This window comes from Artibeus jamaicensis, unplaced genomic scaffold (assembly GCF_021234435.1).
Source record: "Artibeus jamaicensis isolate MK-2021 breed Jamaican fruit bat unplaced genomic scaffold, CSHL_Jam_final contig_60, whole genome shotgun sequence".
NCBI lineage: Eukaryota > Metazoa > Chordata > Mammalia > Chiroptera > Phyllostomidae > Artibeus > Artibeus jamaicensis.
In genome coordinates, this window is record NW_026521900.1 from 809,985 (window position 1) to 832,791 (window position 22,807).

The 22,807-nt window shown below is 39.3% G+C and overlaps 1 protein-coding gene across 2 annotated transcripts in view; it reads right to left on the minus strand.

The window, feature by feature from the left end:
• Nucleotides 1-6,895, minus strand: part of RPGR (retinitis pigmentosa GTPase regulator) — a 51,983-nt gene extending 45,088 nt beyond the window's left edge. For both annotated transcript variants that reach the window (XM_037165118.2, XM_037165110.2), the window contains exons 1-5: nt 6,657-6,895; nt 4,698-4,823; nt 3,951-4,043; nt 2,772-2,834; nt 338-496 (exon numbers count right to left, since the gene is read on the minus strand). In XM_037165118.2, coding sequence (XP_037021013.2) covers nt 338-496; nt 2,772-2,834; nt 3,951-4,043; nt 4,698-4,823; nt 6,657-6,684 — 469 coding nt within the window. In that variant the 5' untranslated portion in view covers nt 6,685-6,895. The remainder of the gene's footprint in view (nt 1-337; nt 497-2,771; nt 2,835-3,950; nt 4,044-4,697; nt 4,824-6,656) is intronic.
• Nucleotides 6,896-22,807: the final 15,912 nt, after the last annotated feature.

Genomic DNA, 22,807 nt, shown 5'->3' on the forward strand with positions numbered 1-22,807 from the left:
ATATATCCAATGGATTTCTATGATGTTTCTGAAAGTAACTTCATTAAAGCTGTAAGTATAATTTTCAGAACATTCAATGAAAATAATATTTAAGAATATCATGCATAGAAAGATAGCTAAGAATTTATTTAACAATCACCTTCAAAGTGTATGTTGACATCTAACGCTAAATAAGTATAAAATTGAAATATATGTCATGGTTTAAACTTTTTTTAAATGCCTTCTGAAAACACATCATCAGTGAAAGAAAACTAAATGGCAATGCTCTCTTCAATTTACTTCAATATCCTGCTCGAAAGTAAAGAAATGTGCCCCAGCTTGAAATGAAAAGTCTCACCAGTTAGTGCAGCTGAAGTGTTAGATCCAGCAGAGAGCTGTTTAAGCTGATGCTTGGATGTAAAAAATTCAATGAGATGAAAAGTGTCTCTATCTTCAGTGTCACCAAGTCCTAGCTGGCCTTCATTATTTCCTCCAACTGCATATACTTTGCCTCCTTCTGCACACAGAAAACATCAGTAAACTGCAGTCATCATTTTTATGAGAAAAGCCAGCATATACCAGATATTTCCTCTATTAACAGTGAAGAAAGTTGAAAGCTGACATTATCCTGTAATTTGGTGCATAACTTCATTTGTCAAAAATGAAATAATACAAGCAAGGCTATACATTTCTGTGAGATTTTACAAATCATTCCAGAGTCCCAGTAGCAAATGAAATGCACAGAATGTGTGGAATGTATTTTCTTACTCATGCAGCACTTTATTAACTCAGAGCGGAAAAGAAAAAAATAATTTCCAAGTTAGTTTACAATCCAAATCAAACTATTTTAAAAGATATAGTTCATTAATTTTAACTTCCATGCCCATTAAGGTTAAAATATAATAAGTAACAAATAAGTAAAATGAGGCAAATCCAAGAATATAATTAGAAACATGGGAAGTCTATGTTGTATAATTTTTTTAAATTTTATAGCTAAGTAGAAAAGCAGTACAACTCTGTATTTAGGAGAAAGGACTCCGAAGCCATACTTCCTGGGTATAAATTCTGGCTTGCCTCTTATCAGCTTGGTAACCTTGGGCAAGCTATACTTAACCTTTCCCTGTCTCCCTTTCCTTATTTGTAAAACAGGGTAGTAACAGTGCCTACTTTATAGAGCAGTTATAAAGTTTAATTTAGTTAACCCTTATAATATTCTTAGAACAGCATATGGCTCATTGGAAGCACTATAAATGTTTGTTAATTACTTTATTAATTAAATAAGAAGTATATTATGCCTACATAATAAATATTACCAGTAAGTTCTGAAGTAATAAAGATTTTTGAGACATATACATGTTAAAAATTAGTGATATGTCATAAAAATGTATATGATGTCAAAGCCTCACTAAATAATAGGAGAAACTGAGGGCAAAACCAGACTGAATCAGTGCAAATTAAAAACGAGATTTTTTTTTAAAGATTTTATTATTTATTTTTAGAGAGAAGGGAAGGGAGGGAGAAAGAGAGGGAGAGAAACATCAATGTGTGGGTGCCTCTCACATACCACCTTCTGGGGACCTGGCCTGCAACCCAGGTGCCAGAGTTGGTTAAATACTTAGCAGTTCAGAGACCACATGAGCATAAAGTTGAATAGTCACCAAAAGCTCCATTGGAAGAAGTCAGACTTACACCGCATCTTAAAAGATAAGAATCCAAGGAAAAGACATTTCAGCAAGAAAAGTCTCAACAGGGCAGAGAGGTAAGGAGGAGCCAAGGCAAGGAAAATAGCCTAAAGACAGAAACTTTATGGAAGGGAAAGGAGGTAGGAAGACTGGTCAATAGCCAGAGCCTAAATATCTAATTGTTCCAGGAACATTTGTTGAAAAGACTATTTTGTCTCCATTGAATTGTCTTGGTACCTTTGTCAAATATTAGTTGGGTATATGTATATGGATCTATTTCTGGATTCTGTTCTGTTCCATTAATCTTTGTCTATCTTTTTGCTAATAGCACAATCTCAATTACTGTAGCTTTGCAGTAGGTCTTAGACTCAGGTAGTGCTAGTCCTCTAATTTTGTTCTTTTCAAACTGTTTTGGTCATTCTAGGGCCTTTGCTTTTCCATATAAACTTAAGAATCACACTGCCAACTGCAACACACATAGAAACATAGGATCACCTTATCAGCCCTGGCTGGCATGGCTCAGTGGATTGAGTGCCCGTCTGCAAACCAAAGGGTCACCGGTTCAATTCCCAGTCAGGGCACATGCCTGGGTTGCAGGCCAGGTCCCTAGTAGGGAGCACATGAGACACAACCACACACTTGTTTCTCTCCCTCTTTTTCTCCCTCCCTTCCCCTTTCTCTAAAAATAAATAAATAAAATCTTTTTTTTAAAGAATCATCTTGTCAATTTCTATACACACAGAGAACCTGTTTAGATTTTAACTGAAATTGTGCTGACTCAACATTAAAAGAGGTTTTTGTGAGAGTGGGTTTGGCTCCCACGCACCCTAAGAAAATGAAGAATATGAACAGGAACAACCACACCCTGATGTGTGCACATAGGTAAGGAGATGCTGCCCCCTGACATAATCCAAGGAAACGAGCTTTTTCTTCAGCCATTTACCATTTATCTACATATTTTCAAAGGCAAACAAGTATACTATCCATCTACAGCTTTAAAAATTCTACTGTTGTTACCAAGATGTCACTTCTACTAATTTTACAAAGTTACAAATGTACTGGAACAAGACCTCAAATTGGGCAGGAAGTCATAGAAATCAAATGCCATACCTGTTGAAACTAGGGTATGGTTCCGTCCACAGGCAGCAAGTTTCACCTTTTCAGGTTTTAAAGCTAAAAATATGACAATTAAAATGTGAAATGGTTATAAAAATGATAAATAATATAGGTCAAATGGTAAATAAGTGGTAGAGCTGAGATTTAAACCCAAGTCTGTCTGACTATAAAGTCAACTAAACCAAAAGTATTCAGAACTAGTTGTGCATCAAAATAACCAGGAGAGCCCTGACTGGGGTGTGGCTCAGTTGGTTGGGCATCTCTAGCAAAGCAAAGGGTGGCAGGTTCAATTCCCAGTTGGGGACATGCCTGAGTTGTGGGTTTGGTTCTCGATTGGGGTGCATATGAGAGGCAATCAGTCAATTTTTCTCTCTCACACTGATATTTCTCTCCTGCTCCTTCTCCCTCCCTTCCCCTCACTCTAAAAATAAATCTTTAAAAAATAACCAGGGGAGTTCTGAGAAAAATACACATAGCTCAGCCCCACCACTGGAGACTCTGAATCAGTAGGTCTGAGTTAAGACCTAGGCTTCTATATATTATTAAAACTCCACAGGTAAGTAATATGCACAGAGAGCCACTGCATTCTGTTATGCTGCCTCCAGTACCAACCTGATCTTTCTCCCAATCTGTGATCACTATCATCAATTTTACCTTTTACCTCACTCAATGAAACACTGTAAATCCAATATTCATAGATATATATATACCTTTGTTAAAGTTCTTCATTCATTCATTTACACATTAAAAAAACCTTTATAGAACATATCCTAAGTGCTTGCATACCTGGTTGCAAAGATCACTAAGACAGAGCCCAAAATTCTAACATATTTTTGTTCTCTGTGTATAGAATAGTAGTATTTAAGTATATTTACAAACATCGAGAGAAAAGAATGTTCAAGTGCAATATAGCAGAATTATTACTTCTTTTGTAGCATCTGGGTTTGAAATCAATGTGATTTTTAGATCCTAACATGTAACAGTAGTTCTAAGTGTCATAAAAATAAAGTTAAATGACAATAAATCTCAAGAAAATATCAGAAAATAAAGTATTTATTTATAATATTACTTATAATATGTATAATTTATAATATCATATTAAAGAACTACACAATCAATATGAGAATATTTTAGTTAGGTATCTAAAATGATAAAGGAGAAAAGATCCCAAACCTTTGACACACGTTGGTTTGCAAACAGCTGACTTTGATCCGAATCCTAACTGGCCCCAGTTGTTACTGCCAAACATGTAAAGTTTATTATTTCCTGGTGGAAAAGAAAAAGAAATAAATTGAAACATTTTCAATATAAAGTAATGTGAGATGAAGTTATTGCAAATTAATAAAAATGCTACACTTAAAAGGTGTCCTTATTTTCCATGTTGAAACAGGTTACCTCATCCATATACCTATAGCTAAACTGTTAGGTGTAAAAGAGTTTCTAAGAATATACAGTAATATTTTTTAAATATTTTTAAAATTATTATTTATTTATCTTTAGAGGGGAAGGGAAGGAGAGAGGGAGAGAAATATCAATGTATGGTTGCCTCTCGTCTGTCCCTGCCAGGAACTGGCCTGCAACCCAGGCATGTGCCCTGACTGGGAATCGAACCATGATCCTTTGATTCGCAGGCCCACACTCAATCCACTGACCTACACCAGCCAGGGCCAGTAATAGTTTTTTGATTGTATAGATCTATTAAAACAGATTTATTCTAAGAAAGTTGTGTGTATTGGAAATTATATTTAAATACACTAAGGAAAACTTGAAATTTAAAAGACTTGATGAATCAATTTGTCAAAATTCTCTGGCAAAATTTAAAAAAAAACCAAGACCTTCTAGATTATTTTCCTTTTTTAGGTTATTTTCAATAGGTTTAAAACACATTGTATCTATAATATTTAAGACTTTAATACTAACCTGTAATAACAGCAGTATGTTCATCTCCACATGCAAGATATGTAGGTATATCATTTTTAAACCAGAATTTGCTGGGCAAATTTTCAGCAAATTTAGACTTTCCAAATGTAAACACAGCACCCGAATCTGCAAATATATGATAGTTTTTAATTTACAGCTTTTACTATGTTACCTGGTACCATTTCCTCAGTAATTTATTCATATTCCTCATCTCATGATAGCTTTGCCTCTGCTACAAAACTGTTTACACCCTCATTCCTCTCCCTTAATTGTCTTCTTACTCCTCAGACCTCATTCTAATTTCATGTATGAACTCTGCTCAATTATGTATTATTAATTTACTTATACAAAGTAAGACATATACTATCACAAGGAGGGCAGTCCTCAATTGCAAATAGTCCTGCTGTCACCCAGTGGACCAACTCACTCTGGTTAACACCTCATGGTCTAGCCCCTTACTGAGGGCTTTTCTCCACACGCAGAAACAGGATAATGTTGAGTTTCATCGTAGCATCACCAGGATGTAGGATCTTTGACCCAGTAGCATTTTGGAGGCCAAAAACCCCTACCAGTCACCAATAATGATTTAATACACACGCGCACCCAAACAGGAGGCCAGATCCAGCCTTTAAGGAAATCTCAGAGAATGATCACACATAAAGAAACTAATAGGTACCAGAAAGGAAAACATAGTGAACATAAGTATTAATAATAAATATTAATGCATGAGACCAGACACGTGGAAAACCTTTTGAGAACAACTGTGAGGCACCTAATTTCTAACTGATAATTCAGATGTGGCAGGCCCGGTAGGCCTAGAATAGGCTCTGAGTTTCCCTAGAATGAATAATTTTAACTGCTTTTTCCTGCTCTGGCTCCCCAAGAAATGTTCCCTGATACTCTCAACCCAAGTCAGGGTTTGGTGTGTCTGTTCTGGTGCCCTGCAGCCTATTACCAAACTGTATGAGTATTGTCATTTTGTTTACTCTCTTGTATCCCTCACTAAGCTGTGAACCCCAAGAGGTCAGGAATCTATGGTAGAGTCAAGAGCGTCATAGAAAATTCATACTTATTTCAGTGAATGCACGATTCTACTCTAATCCAGGGTTTTTGTTCCAACTGTTAGTCGTGACTGATTTTAGTGGGTCAGAAAATCAATTCAGTGGGTCACATTGAGCATTTTTAAAGGAATGTATTATAGAAAATATCTGAGGAGTACATCCCAAGTGGTTAGACTACTGCTTCACGAAACGTCTATTTCTGTTACGCAGTACTATGACGTCACAATATGAAGTATATTGCGAGACTGAGAAAAAAAGTGTTTTAAAAAAACCCCACTAATGGCTCCCTCTTCACCTCTGTTCTCTAAGTCGTTTTCCCCATCCTCTTTTACCTCGCGCCCCCTAATCACCCATTCTTTAAGGTATTCAATACATAACTGGATTCTGGAGACCTAGAAGGAATTTAGGGAAGCTTACAGGAAGGTAAAATCCGCCTCTAACTTTAAGAAACTCATATAAAGCTTAGTTTAAAAGAACGAAAGAGACATGAGTGGCTCAGTTGGTTGGAGCCTCGTCCGTATACCAAAAGAGCTCGCTTCCCGGTCCGGGCAGTACCGGAGGCAACCCCATCGATGTTTCTCTCTTTCTCTCACATCATGGTTTCTTTCTTTTCTCCCACCCTCCTCTCTCTCTAAAATCAATAAAGATATCCTCGGGTAGGGAGAGGATTAAAAACAAGAATAAAAAAAAAAAGACAGATGCCCTCCCCCTTATCCGTTGTTCCCCTTCAGTCCCTCTTTCCTAGCTCCTCAGTCTTTAACTGGGGTGCGAGTACAGCTCCCGCCCCAGACAGATTTCTGCCGCCAGACACAGTCCCCTAATGGGGCCGGCCCGGAGGCGGGGCATAGCCGCCCGCCCTCCCTCTGGGCCCGCCGCCACAACTGCGGGCGCGACTCACCGGGCACTTCCTCCTCAGGTTCCCCCATAACGAGGGCAATACCGGGAATCTGCGCCTGGGCCGAAAAGACAATGGGGGCGATTCGGTTGCACCTAAAGTAGTCCTTCAGCCACCCAGCAGGCCGCGATAGCGCCTCGGGCCTCCATAGCGAGGCTGTGCGTATCTGAGGTGACCGCGTTCCCGGAAGTCAACAAACAGCAACCTAGGGCAACGGAGGTGGAGCGTTTGTGCGCGTGGCGTGGCGTGGCGTGGCGTGGCGTGGCGGGGCGTGGCGGGGCGGGGCGTGGCGGGGCGTGGCGGGGCGGGGCGGGGCGGGGCGGGGCGGGGCGGGAGCGGAGAGGAGGAGCTGCCAGGCTGAGGATGCAGCGCAGGCGCAAACGCAGCAGTCTGTTGGAAGAGCTCGCGCACCCTCTAGTGGTCATAATGGGAAGGGCCGCCGGGCCGCCGATGGGATTAGGCGCAGATGCAGCGGGGTGTCGAAGGAACCTGTGCACCCTCTGGTGGCGCAGAGGAGTGGCCTGGCCTTGTCGCGCCACTAGGCCGGAGTGGCAAAGCTTGACTGTGGTGGACGTTTAGGCCCCGCAGGGATACTGTCCAGAAAGTGACAAACGTCACAAATATCATATGCTCTCACTCAAGCTCTGTGACATATGCAAACGTCCACGCATAACTGTAACACCAGTAACGGCGACCATTCATAACTAAATGAGATAGGCGCTTTGTTAAACATCCTAATCGCATTTGTATCCCCAACATCTAAACCAAAACCTGACATATACTAGATGTTCATTAAATCTTTATTGAATGAGCCAGCCCTAGTACAGCGCTGTATTGTGGTTAATGTTACTCCCATTTACAGGTGTTGAGATTATATAATGGGAGAGCTCAGGGCCAGTTTAGCCAGTCCAGACTGTATGCTAAATGACCTCATTATATCCTCCAACAGAAGAAGGCTGAGATGAGCAGTCTGTGACAGGAACAGGTTCAAAGAGAATTCACCAACAGCAGAACGTCATTGCTCTAGAATTTGGCCAGAGAGGTTATATTTTTCTTCATTCAAACCTTACTTTTCTGTACATCAACACTTGGCCATCATAAAACTGGCAAAAAGCCATCTTCCAAGATGAGTAGATTTATGTACATGTGGTAGTTGTGGGCATAGGCTTTAGAATCAAAGTTGAATTCAAGGATCCCTGAATTCCTGTGTGTAAGGAAGTGTGTTACTGACATTTTAAAGGGTGTTTGCATTAAAATTGGGAGGGGAGATTAGACTATACAGTATACAAATAATCACTTACTTATCAAGTAAAGTGGGAGTTACTATGAAAGTGTTTAACAGGGAGCATTGACCTAGTGTGAGGGGTTAAGGAAACCTTATCTGAAGGAAGGACTTTAAATGTAAGAACCAAAGAAGAAGCTGGAAGTGTGAGAGAGCTCTGGGCAGAGAGTAAACCTGTAAACCTCATGCAAGGCTCATAAGGATCTTGGCTCTTCCCAGGATCTGAAATAGGTGACACTGGCTCCTGGCAAGGTGGCAGGGTCTTGAGATTCTTAAGAATCTGAGATTTTATTATAAGGACAATGGCAAGCCATTGAGGGCTTTCAAGCAGTGAATTGATATGATCAGTTATGTGTATTCCTGGAATCGTCTGCCTGACTGCTTTGTGGAAAATAAATTACAGCAGGGAGGGGAGTTCAGAGGCTATTGCAGAAATTCAGATAAGCAGTCACACTGGATTTGGAATATGGGGCATTGGCACCAGAGAGAAGCAGGCAAATTTTAAAATATTTTTAGGACATAGATTCAACAGGAGATGTCTGACTATTGACTCCTAGGCAGGGCAGAACTACCAAACAGCTCTCATTGTAACAGCAAAGAAGGGACCTGCAAAGAATTGGATGTTCCTTGTTAAAAATCACCATTGTAATTGCTGTGGGAAACTCAGAATTTTTAAAGACTTACTTTAGTTATAATGTGTTTTAATTTTTTTTAATTTCATGATAGAGTTAAACACATTCTGTACTGAGCACTTGGGTAGGTAATGTTGCAGCTTTACTCCATTCCCTGGTTTCTAAGATTGAAGGGGGATGGTGCCATTTACTGAGATGGGGAACACTGAGGAAGATAGCAGGAGAGCTTGTAGTTAGGTGTGTCAGGCAGTGAGAACATGACAGTTCATAACATCAAAGTGGAGGTACTGAGCTGAGCAGGCAATTGAGCATGAACTCCAGATGGAGGCACATTTTTGGCAGATGCTTGAATAGCAACCTTGGAAAAGACTGCTAGGAGAACGACTACAAAGTGACTACAGATTGAGAAGAAAAGGAGATTAGGATGTGATGTGACAAAGGTCCAAATTTAATGGCTCGGCAACAGATACTGAAGCTGAAAAGGAGATAGATTGACCAGAGAGGGACAGCCTACAGAATAGGGTTTCTACAAGGTGACTGTGGTCAGTTGTATTCATGTGATGCTGAGATATCAAGTAAGGTAAAAACTAAATGACCACTGAATCTAGGAATGCAGAGATCATTAGTGGCAATGAAAAATTCTGTTTAGTAGAGTTCTGGAGGAGGAAACAATATTAGAGTAGTCAGTGGGAGAAGCTAAGAGAAATAATTGAGGGTGAACATTTTGGAGACAGGAGATGTACATGGTCTAGGAGAGACAGTGATAGTAATCGGAGGAGGAAGGGAAGGGGTGGAGGACATCTGTTAAGCTTGAGGACTTTGAGGAGTAAACTGAATAAAAGGAGAGAAATATGTGGGGGCGACTACTTTCGCGAGGTCTCCCCGGTGCCACAGACACTAGACACGTGTGAGTGGGTAAATATGGCTGAGACAAGATGAGATCTGTTTGGGGATGGAGGTGTGGGCTGTGGCCAGTTTCTCTGGGGAGAAAGAGGCCAGCAGCGGCCAGTTTCTCCAAGGAGAAAAAGGCCTCCAGCGCCCTCCTCCATAGCCTTTTATTGGGTTGTAATACACAGGAATAGAGGGCGGCAAGGATCAAACAGTAGATAAGATTTCAAAGCGGTCTGAGGGTTTCAGTCTGAGTGAGTGTTTGTCAGGAAGAGAGTTGCAGAAACTCTGGGAGACACACTCTTTTCCTCTCCAACCCTTATCATATCAATGAAAGCACTCTTAGCAGAGCAGATTTCACAGGTTTATCAGCAAGTCTTTGTGGTGCCAGATTTCCCCCCAGGACATGCTTTAGCAAAACCAGGAGCTGCACCCCTCCCCAACAGGTATTCAGGATTAAGGGGATTAGAGCCAGGAAACACTTCTCTCAGAGTACATGGGGACTCAGGCTTTGACAAAGTTGGGGGGTGAGAGTCCATTGCTCTTTGTTGCAGCCCCAGAGTCCTTCCATGAAGGCCTCCCAGGTGATCGTGTCTGGCTTAGGTTGCCTCCCGCTGTGAGGGGTCTTACCCGTCATTGACTTCCAACCAAGCTCTGGGGGCAGGGAGAGGAACCGAGGCAGAGTTTCCTACCAGAGACAGGCTTTGTCTCCTGTGGCTGGCATTCCAAAGCTCGTCTCTCGCCCTTAGCCACAAGGGGTAGAGATACAATTCCTAAAACTAGGCAGAGCGGTATACAACAAAAACAGATTTAGGAGAGTGAGGAATAATCAATTACAGTAAGGGAGAGAGGTGGCATCCAGATCTCAAGTGGAAGAAATGGCCTTAGCCAGAAGGAAGAACACTACTTTTTGCATAACCAGAGGAAAGGAAGAAAGTCTCCTTTCTACTACTGATATATATCATATATGTGTGTATACATGCATATGTACATGCATATACATATGTATACACATATATGATATATATGAGTGTAGTAGATATATACACACACATATGGTATATATGATGTATATGTAGGATATTATTGTCTATCTGAGAATGTTGTTGTGAGATACTAACTAATGCATGTAGAATTTATAGCTTGGTACCTGCAGTAGAGTAGCCCTCAACAGTATTAGCTATTAATAATGAGGCAGAGTTGTGTACATTCATTGTATTCATCAGCATAACCAAGTTATGCTGTGATGCAAATAACACCCCAATCTCAATGCATAACACAAACAAAAAGTTTCTCACTTATGCTACATGTCCAATGCTGGACAACAAGGGCTCAGGCTACTGATGGAGGGTCAGCTATCTTGTAGCTGTACCATACGTGAGCCTGACCTCTTCGGTTGCTGTAAGAGGGCAAGAGAATACGGGAGCAGGAAATTTAGTGTTTCAGGCCAGAGATAACATGTGATTCCTTCTCACAACCTTTGGCCAGATCCAGTGTTCTGTGCCCCTGTGTACTTCAGTGGGGCTAGGAAATGTTGTAGTACCTATGGCATTCAATGAGTGGTAAGTACCTCAGCCACAATCCCTGTAACCAAATAGTATCAACCTGTAGAGTCACCTCCCTCATGTTGGAGAAGGCAGAGAGTTCAAAAGGGTATAATTTTATGACTCATTTGATACCCCCCTCATCCATGTCCTACCACTCATATTCTTCTCAGGAAATCATGTTCATATACAGAAGTCAAGATGTACAACTCTTGGCAATTTCCTATATTAATTCTAGTTGATACTCATTTCTGGAGCATTTTGTGTCAACTAAAAATTGAGGCATGTATGAACAAGAAAGACATTTGATGGATTATGCTTTTTACTTCCTTTTTTGACAGGATTCAACAAAACTTCCAAGGCTTTTTTTTTTTAGGTGCATTAAAATGCAACTGTCATCACTGTATACTTCTCCATTTGGAATCAGATAAACAGGTGTGTCTCCACTTTAAAAACTCCACTATGAAGTCCCATTAGCATCCAAATTTACAAATCAGATTCTAATGGCTTTTTTTATTTCTGAATTTTTGTAGTACAGATCCAGGATATATGAACTAAGAATACATACATCCAAAGCCAGGGATATTTATTTTAAAAGAATATTTTTTCCCAGCCTATGGCCTTCCTTCTTCAAATTTTAAAGAAGAGAAAAGGCAAAAAAAAATAATAAAAAGAATCCAACAAAAAATCAACAAACAAAAATAAGGAGTCTGTACCCCCAAAATGGAAATTTTCAACGCTGAAAAGAAAATTAACTCCACTATTAAAAGTGAAAGTCAAACAATAAAATTTATTTATTTATTTTGCCTATTACATTGGCAATGACTAAAAAACTGCCCAGTCTAGTTAGCAGGAGACATAAGCACATTTATTCATGGTTTGTGGGAATTTTAAAAGGCATGCCCTTTTAAAAAGGCAAATTGGCAATACGAATTATATATATATATATATATATATATATATATATATATATATATATGTATATATATCCAATATATATTTTTATATATTCAATATATAGTATATATATATTGAATTAATTGGGGTGACATTGGTTCACAAAACCACACAGGTTTTAAGTGTACAACTCAACAAAACATCATCTGCACACTGCAGTGTGTGCCCATTGCACACAATCTCCATTTATCCTCTTTTGCCCACCTCCACCTCCACCTCCCCCCACCTCCATCTCCATTTTCTTCTGGCTATCACCACACTGTGGTTTGTGTCTATGTTATCTATCTATAAATTTTTTACATAATTCCTTCACCTTCTTTCATCCAGCTACCCAACACCACTCCCTTCTGACAGCTGTCAGTCTGTTCCATGTATCCATGCCTATTTCTGTTTTGTTCATCAGTTTATTTTGGTCATTAGATTCTACATATAAGTGAGATTATATGGTATTTGTCTTTCTCTATCTGGCTTGTTTCACTTAACATAATAATCTCCAGGTCCATCCATGCTGTCGCAGAAGGGAAGATTTCCTTTTTCATTTTACGGCCAAGTAGTATTTCATTGTGTTAATGTACCACAGCCTTTTTATCCACTCATCTGGGCACTTGGGCTGTTTCCAGATTTTGGCTATTGTAAATAATGCTGTAATGAACATATGGATGCATATATTCTTTCAAAGTAGTGTTTCAGGTTTCTACGGATATATTCCCAGAAGTGGGATTGCTGGGTCATAAAGCAGTTCCATTTTTTATTTTTTGAGGAAACTCCATACTGTTTTCCACAGTGTCCACACTAATCTGCATTCCTACCAACAGTGCACAAGGGTTCCCTTTTCTCCACATCCTCCCAGCACTTGTTGTTTGTTGATTTATTGATGATGGCTATTCTGATGGGCACAAAGAGATATCTCATTGTGGTTTTCATTTGCAAAACTCTGATGATTAGTGACATGAAGCATCATATGTCTCTGGGCTCTCTGTATGTTCTCTTTGGAGAAGTGTCTGAAGGTCCTTTGCCAATTTTTTAATTGAGTTGTTTGTCTTCTTGGTGTGGAGTTGTATAAGTTCTTTATATTTTGGAAATTAACCCTTTGTTGAATGTATCATTGGTGAATATGTTCTCCCATTTGGAGGGTTCCCTTTTCATTTTGTTGATGGTTTCTTTTGCTGTGCAAAAGATTTTTAATTTCATGTAATGTCCCATTTGTTTATTTTTCCTTCATTTCCCTTGCCCTAGGAGATATATTGATGAAAAGACATTGCTACAAGAAATTTCTGAAATTTTACTGCCTATGTTTTCTTCTAGGATTTTTATGGTTTTGCAATCTACATTTAAGCCTTAATCTATTTTGAGTTTATTTTTGTGTATGGTGTAAGCTAGGAGTCTACTTTTATTTTTTTTTTGCATGTATCTGTCCTATTTTTCCAACACCATTTATTAAAGAGACTGTCTTTACCTCATCATATGTTCTTGCATCCTCTGTCAAATATTAATTAACTATGAAGTTGTGGATTTCTTTCTGTGCTCTCTATTTTGTTCCATTGATCTATGTCCGTTCATATGCCAATACCATAGTTTTGATTACTGGCCTTTTAGTATAGTTTGATATCTGGTAGTGTGATAGCTCCAACTTGTTCTTCTTTCTCAAGATTGCTAAGGACATTTGGGGTCTTTTTTGTTTCCATCCAATTTTTTGAATATTTGTTCTAAATCTTAGGGATGCCATTATTATTGTAATAGAAATTTTATTGAAGTTGTAGATTGTTCTGGTTAGCACTAATATTTTAATGATGCTAATTTTCCCTATCCATGAACATGGCATATATTCCACTTATGTGTATCTTCCTCAATTTTTTCTTCAGTATCTTATAAGTTTCCAACTACAAGTGTTTTACCTCTTTGCTTAAATTTATTCCTAGGTACCTTATTCTTTTTGGTTGCAATAGTAAATGGGATTGTTTTCTTATTTTCTCTTTGTGATAGTTCATTGTTGGTGTATAAAAATTCCACCTGTTTCTGAATATTATTTTTTGTATCCTGCTACTTTGCTAAATTCATGTATTAGAGCAAGTAGTTTTTTGGTGGGGACTTTAGAGTTTTCTGTATACAATATCATGTCACCTGTGAATAATGACAGTTTTACTGCTTCTAATTCTAATTTATATGGCTTTTATTTCTTCTTATCTGACTGCTGTGGCTAGTACTTCCAGTGCTCTGTTGAATAAGAGTTAGATTGTTTTGAGATATTTCTTGCTTCTTGAGGAAGGCCTGTAATGCTATGAACTTACCTTTCAAGACTGCGTTTGCTATGTCCCATAGATTTTTGGTCATTGTGTGTTCATTTTCAGGTAATATTTTATTGTTTCCTTGATCTCATTGTTAACCTATTCATTGTTTAATAACATATTGTTTAGCCTCCATGTGTTTGAAGGTTTTCCAGAGTTTTTTATTGTAATTGATTTCTAGTTTCATACCATTGTGTTCAGAGAAGATACTTGATATGATTTAAAATGTCTCGAATTTATGAAGACTTTTTTGATGTCCTAACATGTGCTCTATCTTTGAGACTGTTTTATGTGCACTTCAGAAGAATGTATATTCAGCTACTTTGAGACGAAGTGTTCTGTAAATATCAATTAATTCTATCTGATATAGCATGCCATTTAAGTTCGCTGTTGCCTTGTTGATTTCTTTTGTCTGGAATAATTATCTATTGATATCAGTGGGGTGTTAAAATCCCCTACTATAAGTATATAGCTGTCAATCTCTCCCTTGATGTACACCAAGATTTTCTTTATATATTTAGGTGCTCCTATGTTGGATGCATACATGTTCATAACTCTTATATTCTCTTTAGTATTATGTACTGACCTTCTTTGTCTACTGTTATGGCCTTTATTTTTAAGTCTATTTTGTCTGATATAAGTATTTTGGGGTAGGATGATTTAGAATTCTGGCTTTACCACTTATTATCTGAGTAATCTAAGAAAGTTGCTTACTCTTTGCCTCTAAATTCTTTTTTTTTAATTTTTAAAAAATTTTATTTAGTTATATTTCAAGTACAATATTTTTGTCTATTTCTCCCATCCCAGCCTCCCCCGCCCCTTGCTCCCCACCTCCCTCCCATTTCCACCCTCCTTAGTTCTCGTCCCCGTGTCCTTCCTATTTATTCCTCCAAATCCCTTCCCCTTTTTCCCCTTAACTTCCCTTCCCTCTCCCCTCTGGTCGCTGTCCCCTTGTTCTCTATTTCAGTGTTTTTGGTTGTGTTTTTTTCTTTCTGCTTGCTCGTTTGTTTTGTTGTTTAGCTTCCTATTAAAGGTGAGATCATATGGTATTTGTCTTTCAACACCTGGCCTATTTCACTCAGCATAATGCTTTCCAGTTCCATCCATGTTGTTGCAAACGGTAGTAGCTCCTTCTTTCTCTCTGCTGCATAGAATTCCATTGTGTATATGTACCACAATTTTTGGATCCATTCATTTACTGATGGGCACCTAGGTTGCTTCCAACTCTTGGCTATTGTAAATTGTGCTGCTATGAACATTGTGGTGCATAGGTTCTTTGATATTGATGTTTTAGGATTCTTAGGATATAATCCTAGCAGTGGAATTGTTGGGTCAAAAGGCAGGTCGATTTTTATTTTTCTGAGAAAATTCCATACTGTTTTCCATAATGGTTGTACCAGTCTGCAATCCCACCAAGAGTGAACTAACGACCCCTTTTCCCCACAACCTCTCCAACATTTGTTGTTTGTTACTTTGTTTATGATAGCCATCCTGACCGATGTAAAGTGGTATCTCATTGTGGTTTCAATTTGCATCTCTCTGATAGCTAACGATATTGAGCATCTCTTCATGTGTCTCTGGATGTTCTGTATGTCTTCCTTGGAGAAGTGTCTGTTCAAGTCCTTTTCCCATTTTTTAATTGGGTTGGGTGTCTTCTTAGAGTGGAGTCATGTAAGTTCTTTGTATATTTTGGAGATTAAAACTTTGTCTGAGGTATCACTGGCAAATATGTTTTCCCATACACTTGGTCTTGCTAATTTAATACAGTTTTCTTTAGCCACGCAGAAGCTTTTTATTTTGATGAGATCCCATTTGTTTATTCTTTCCTTTACATTCCTTGCTCTAGGGGACATATCAGTAAAAAAGTTGCTGCGTGAAATATCTGAGATTTTCTTGCCAATGTTCTCCTCTAGGACTTTAATGGTGTCACAACTTACATTTAAGTCATTTATCCACCTTGAATTTATTTTGCTGTATGCTGTAAGTCTGTGCTCAAGTTTCATTTTTTTGCACATAGCTGTCCAGTTCTCCCAACACCATTTGTTGAAGAGGCTATCTTTACTCCATTTTATGTTACTGTCCCCTTTTTCGAATATTAATTGACTGTAGAGAGTTGGGTTGATTTCTGGGCTCTCTGTTCTGTTCCATTGGTCTATGTGCCTGTTTTTATGCCAGTACCAGGCTGTTTTGATTACAGTGGCCTTGTAATACAGTTTGATATCAGGTATTGTGATCCCCCCTACTTTGTTCTTCTTTCTCAAAAGAGCAGCTGCTATTTGGGCTCGTTTATGGTTCCATATAAATTGTCGAAGTGTTTGTTCTATGTCTGTGAAATATGCCATTGGTACTTTAATAGGTATTGCATTGAATCTGTATATTGCTTTGGGTAGTATGGACATTTTGATGATGTTAATTCTTCCAATCCATGAACAAGGTATATGTTTCCTTTTGTTTGTGTCTTCCTTGATTTCTTTCTTCAGGGCTGTGTAGATTTCTGCATACAGGTGTTTTACCTCCTTGGTTAGGTTTATTCCCAGATATTTTATTTTTCTTTTTGCTATATCGAATGGGATTTTTTTTCCTTGATTTCTGCTTCTGCAGATTCATTGTTGGTATACAAAAATGCCTTTGATTTCCGGATATTGACTTTGTAACCCACTGTTTTTCCAAATTCATTAATTAGTTCGAGCAGTTTTTGGGTAGAGTCTATAGGATTTTCCATGTACACTATCATGTCATCTGCAAACAGTGACAGTTTTGCTTCCTCCTTTCCTGTTTGGATGCCTTTTATTTCCTTTTCTTGCCTGATCGCTGTGGCTAAAACTTCCAATACTATATTGAATAGAAGTGGTGAAAGTGGACATCCTTGTCTTGTTCGATTGTAGTTGAAAAGCTTTTAGTTTTTGCCCATTGAGTATGATATTGGCTGTAGGTCTCTCATATATGTCCTTTATTATATTGAGGAATGCTCCCTGTATTCCCACTTTGCTGAGTGTTTTAATCATAAATGGGTGTTGTACCTTATCGAAAGCTTTTTCCCCATTTATTGATATGATCATGTGGTTTTTGTCTTTGCTTTTGTTTATGTGATATATTACATTTACTGATTTGCAAATATTGAACCATCCTTGCATCCCTGGGATGAATCCCACTTGGTCTTGGTGTATGATCTTTTTGATATATTGTTGGATGCGATTTGCCAATATTTTGGATTTTAGCGTCTATGTTCATCAGCGATATTGGCCTGAAGTTCTCTGTGTTGTGTCTCTATCTGGTTTTGGAACTAAGATGATGCTGGCTTCATAAAAAGAATTTGGGAGTTTTCCATCCTTCTGGATTTTTTGGAATAGTCTGTGAAGAATAGAGGTTAGCTCTTCCTTAAATGCTTGGTAGAATTCTCCTGTGAATCCATCTGGTCAAGAGCTTTGGTACTTTGGGAGATTTTTGATTACTGCTTCAATTTCATATGCTGTTATTGGTCTGTTCAGGCTTTCTGCTTCTTTTTCACTGAGTTTTGGAAGATTGTATTTTTCTAGAAATGTGTCCATTTCCCCTAGGTTTTCAAATATCTTGGCATACAGTTCTTCATAGTAATTTCTTACAATCCCTTCTATTTCTGTGGTATCAGTTATAATCTCTCCTCTTTCATTTCTGATTGTGTTTATTTGTGTCCTCTCTCTTCTTTTCTTGATGAGCCTACTTAAAAGCTTGTCTCTTTTGTTTATCTTCTCAAAGAACCAACTCCTGGATTCATCGATCCTTAGAATTGTGCTTTTAGTTTCTATGTCATTTAATTCTGCTCTAATCTTGCTTATTTCCTTCCTTCTGCTTGCTCTGGGCTGTCTTTGTTGTTGTTCCTCGAGTGCTTGCAGGCGTAGGGTTAGGTTGTTTGTTTGAAATGTTTCTATCTTCTTTAGGTAGGCCTGTATTGCTATAAACTTCCCTCTCAGGACTACCTTGGCTGTGTCCCATAAGTTTTGGGTTGTTGTGAGAGCATTTTCATTTGTTTCCAGAAACATTTTGATTTCTTCCCTAATTTCAGTCTTGATCCATTCGTTGTTTAATAGCATACCATTCAGTCTCCATGATTTTGGGTGCTTTGGGTTTTTTTCTTTGGGTTTGGTTTCCAATTTCAGTCCCTTGTGGTAAGAGAAGATGCTTGGTATGATTTCAATTTTCTTGAATTTGTTGAAGCTCGTTTTGTGTCCTATCATGTGGTCTATCTTTGAAAATATTCTATGTGCATTTGAAAAGAATGTGTATTTAGCTTCTTTGGGATGAAGGGCTCTATATATATCAGTTAAGTCCATTTCATCTAGGGAGGGTGTCGTTTAATGCCGCAATATCTTTGTTGATAATTTGTTTGGAAGATCTGTCCATTTTTGATAGTGGGGTGTTAAAATCCCCCACTATAATTGTGTTGCTGTCAATATCTTTCTTGAAGTCCTCTAAGATTTTCTTGATATATTTGGGTGCCCCTATGTTTGGTGCATATATGTTTACAATGTTAATGTCTTCTTGGTGGATTCTTCCCTTGAGTATTATGAAGTGACCTAATAGGTCTCTCTTTATGGCCCTTTTTTTGAAGTCTATTTTGTCTGATATGAGAATTGCTACCCCAGCTCTTTTTTCTTGTCCGTTTGCTTGGAAAACTTGTTTCTAGCCTTTTACTTTTAGTCTGTGATGGTCTTTTGTCCTGAGGTGGGTCTCTTGTAGGCAGCATATGTGTGGGTCATGCTTTCTTATCCATTGAGCTATTCTGTGTCTTTTGATTGGAGAATTTAATCCATTTATGTTTAAGGTTATTATTGATAGGTACTTATTCATTGCCATTTGTACCTGCGTTCCTCTCTGTCTCCCTCTTATCCTTCCTTCTCTTAAAGCAGTTCTTTTAGTATTTCTTGTAGAGCTGGTTTGGTGGAGGTGTATTCTTTTAGGCTTCTTTTGTCTTGGAAGCTTTTTCTTTGGCCTTCTATCTTGATTGAGAGCCTTGCTGGGTAAAGTAGCCTTGGTTGGAGGCCTCTGGTTCTCATTACTTGGAATATTTCTTGCCATTCTCTTCTTGCTTGGAGTGTTTCCATTGAGAAGTCAGTAGCTAACCTTATTGGGGCTCCCTGGTATGTTACTTCTTTTTTCTCCCTTGCTGCCTTTAAGATTCTCTCTTTGTCTTGGAATTTTGCCATTTTGATGATGATGTGTCTTGAAGTGGGCCTCCTTGGGTTTCTCTTGATTGGGACTCTCTGCGATTCCTGGATTTGTGAGACTTTTTCTCTTATCAAATTAGGAAAATTTTCTCTCATTACTCATTCAAATACATTTTCTATCCCTTGTTCTTCTTCTCCTTCTGCTATTCCTATTATTCAGATATTATTATGTTTCATATTGTCTTGCATTTCTCTTAATCCCTCTTCATTCTTTCTGAGCCTCTTTTCATTTTCTTGCTCTTTCTGTGAGATGCTTTCTACCTTGTCCTCCAACTTGCTAATCTGATCCTCCACCTCATCTATCCTACTTTTGAAACTTTCTACTGTGTTCTTCAATTCGGAAATTGTATTCTTCATTTCCTCTTGTCCCTTGCTGATAGTTTCCATTTCCTTTTTCATGTTGCTGTAGTTTTCAGAGAGATCATTGTAGTTCCCTTGTAGTTTCTGTAGTTCATTGTGAGCTCTTTGAACTTCATAATAACCAGTGCTTTGAATTCACTATCTGATAGTTGATTAACCTCTATTTCATCTAACATTCTTTCTGAAATTTCTGCTTTTTCTTTCATTTGGGAATTGTTTTTTTGTCTTCCCATTGTTTGAGACTCTTCTTGTTCGTCTCAGCTTCTAAAATTGATCTGTTCTGAAACCCCGGGTTTATGGTGTGAACTTCTGTGGTATGATACCTGTGAAGTTCAGTGGTGCAGACTCCTTCAAGTTTCTCGATGTTCTCCGTCTGCACCTACTCTCACGCTGGTCCTCAAGCTGGTCCCCGTGTTGGTAGCCTGCCACTGCTGAATGTCCGGGCTTTAGTAGCTGCCTCCTCAAGCGCCCAGGCCCATTACTACAGCAGCAGCACAGGGGCCAAGAATGTCCCTGCTCCCGTGGCTAACTCCTCTGACGCCCAGACCCGTCACAGGAGTTTGGAGTGTCTGGCTCTGGTAGCTGACTCCTTGGTGCCCAGGCCCCTCTCTATGGCAGTGGCGCAGGGGCCTCTAGTGTCGCGGCTCCCACAGCTGACTCCCTGGCACCCAGACCCGTCGCTATGGCAGCAGTACTGGTTCTGAGAATGTCCCGGCTCCTGTAGCTAGCTCCCTGGAGCCCAGGCCTGGCTCTATGGTGGGGTCACAGGGGCCTCCAGTGTCCCAGCTCCTGCAAGTGACTCTTCTGTTGCCCAGGCCTGTAGCTATGGCAGTGGCACAGGGGCTGATAATGTGCCAGCTCCGGTACCTGACTCCTCTGTCACCCAGGACCGTCACAGGGGCTTGGAGTGTCTGGCTCCCATACCTGACTCCCCGGCTCCCAGGCCTGTTGCTATGGCAGCAGCACAGGGGCCGCGTGTGTCTCAGCTCCAGTAGCTGACTCTGCCGCTGTCTGGTGTTTCAGTGTCTGTCAAAATCTCTGGTCTTTTAATTTCATAAATGCTGAGTAACCAATGGTTTATTGTGCTGTTTCTCTATAGATCTGCCAGGATTTTCACCCATGAGTACAGGAGCTAGAATCAGCTCCGTCCTACTCTGTCACCATCTTCCCAGCATCCAACTAAATTCTTTTTTTTTTATTTTCTTTTTAATTACTTTTATTTAGTTATTTTTCAAGTACAGTTTTTTGTCTATTTTTCCCATCCCAGCCTCCCCCGCCCCTTGCTCCCCACCTCCCTCCCGACTAAATTCTTACCTGTTAAATTAGGATAATAACTCCTAATTTGCAGGATTATGTGGTTTAAATAAGATCATGTGTACAAAATCAATAGTGCCTAGATTTCAGTAAGCTTTTTACAGATTATTTTTCCTCATAATTTTAGTTCCCGTTCTTTGTTTTATGGTCTGTGTTTTTAAAAGTGTATTATTTTTGCCCTGGCTGGTGTAGCTCAGTGGATTGAGTGCAGGCCTGCGAACCACATGATTGTGGTTCGATTCCCAGTCAGGGCACATGTCTGGGTTGCAGGCCGGTCCCCTGCAGGCCAGTTCCCAGCAGGGGATGTGTGAAAGGCAATCAAACATTGATGTTTCTCTCCTTCCCTTCCCCTCTAAAGAAATAAAAAATAAAATCTTAAAAAAAACTTCTATTAAAAAAGTGTATTATTTTGTACATGCTCCTTTAATGACGCTGGAGGCAGCCCTGCAGTTAGACTTGGTGTGTCTAGATGGAGCCAGATTAATAGCTTTCTTGTGTTCCAGCATTCCAGCATTCCATGATACAACTGTGTCTCTCTGACAGTGAAGAAAACTGTGGAGGAGACATTTGGAAAAAACCTATGTACATTTTACTTTGTGCAAAATATCATATGAGTTGGAAGGGAATGAGGGAGGGCTTAATGACTATTCAGACACAAAAATAAATGGCCTGACTGTTCAGTAATTGTATGTCTGTGAACAGAAGCTCCCTTTCACATTCAGCTAGTAGCCATGGGCTTGAAGACTCTCTAGATTTCAAGCTATTTTTATGTGTGCTTTCCCATGGGTGACTTTTTCCTGATAGGGCCTCTTGGCTGTGTTCTATATCATTTATTACCTTTCACTGAAAATTTTCCCTTTGATCCCAACTCTGGGACTTTGTTTTTTTTCTTTCTCCTTCTCTTAGAATGCTAAGCTCATTGGGTTTCTTTGGCATAAAGTTAAACAGAAAATAAATGCACTTGAAGGCATATCAGTATGTTTTCTGACAAACAGATGATACTCTCCTATTAGGATAATTTGAGAGGGGGTAACTTACAAAGAACCTAATTTCAGGGGGTTGGAAGGGAATTAGGGCAGCAACAAGGCATTGTGCAAGAACTCAGGATTAACACCAGTGGAGCAGTTACTATCCCTTGGCTCAAAGAGATGAAGGGATGAAGAGTTTATTAGAACACAGAAGGAGAGAGAGAGATGTACAGTGTAGGCCACCTTAAAAGGAACAGTGAATTTCTGTTGAACAGCCAACTCAACATGACTTCATGGGAAACCATTAGAATAAATATTCTGAATTCACTATTCCCTCCATTCTCCAGGTGGGATTCCAATGGCCAAATCCCACCAGAAGCTAGAAGATATGAGAGCTCGTTGAGGTAGCCCATATAAATCAGCTTCCCTAGGTAGATATCTAGCACTGAAACTAGGTTGTGCACAGAATCAGTGGAAATAATAGAGAATAAGGTTCATGAAAATGCAGAGCTTGGGGAAGGCTACCCAGCAGGGACAATCTGGCTAGGACACCACTGCTGGATGTAGCCACTGCTTTCACTGTGCTTCTAATCTCCTTGTCCCATCATCTTTTGGTCACATTCTCAAGAGCAAAGTCCTGAGGTGGAGGAAACATATAATTAGCTGAGGCTAGTTCACCTACTAATTTGCCCTCTTTGCCAAGGTCTGGAAACAAAGACT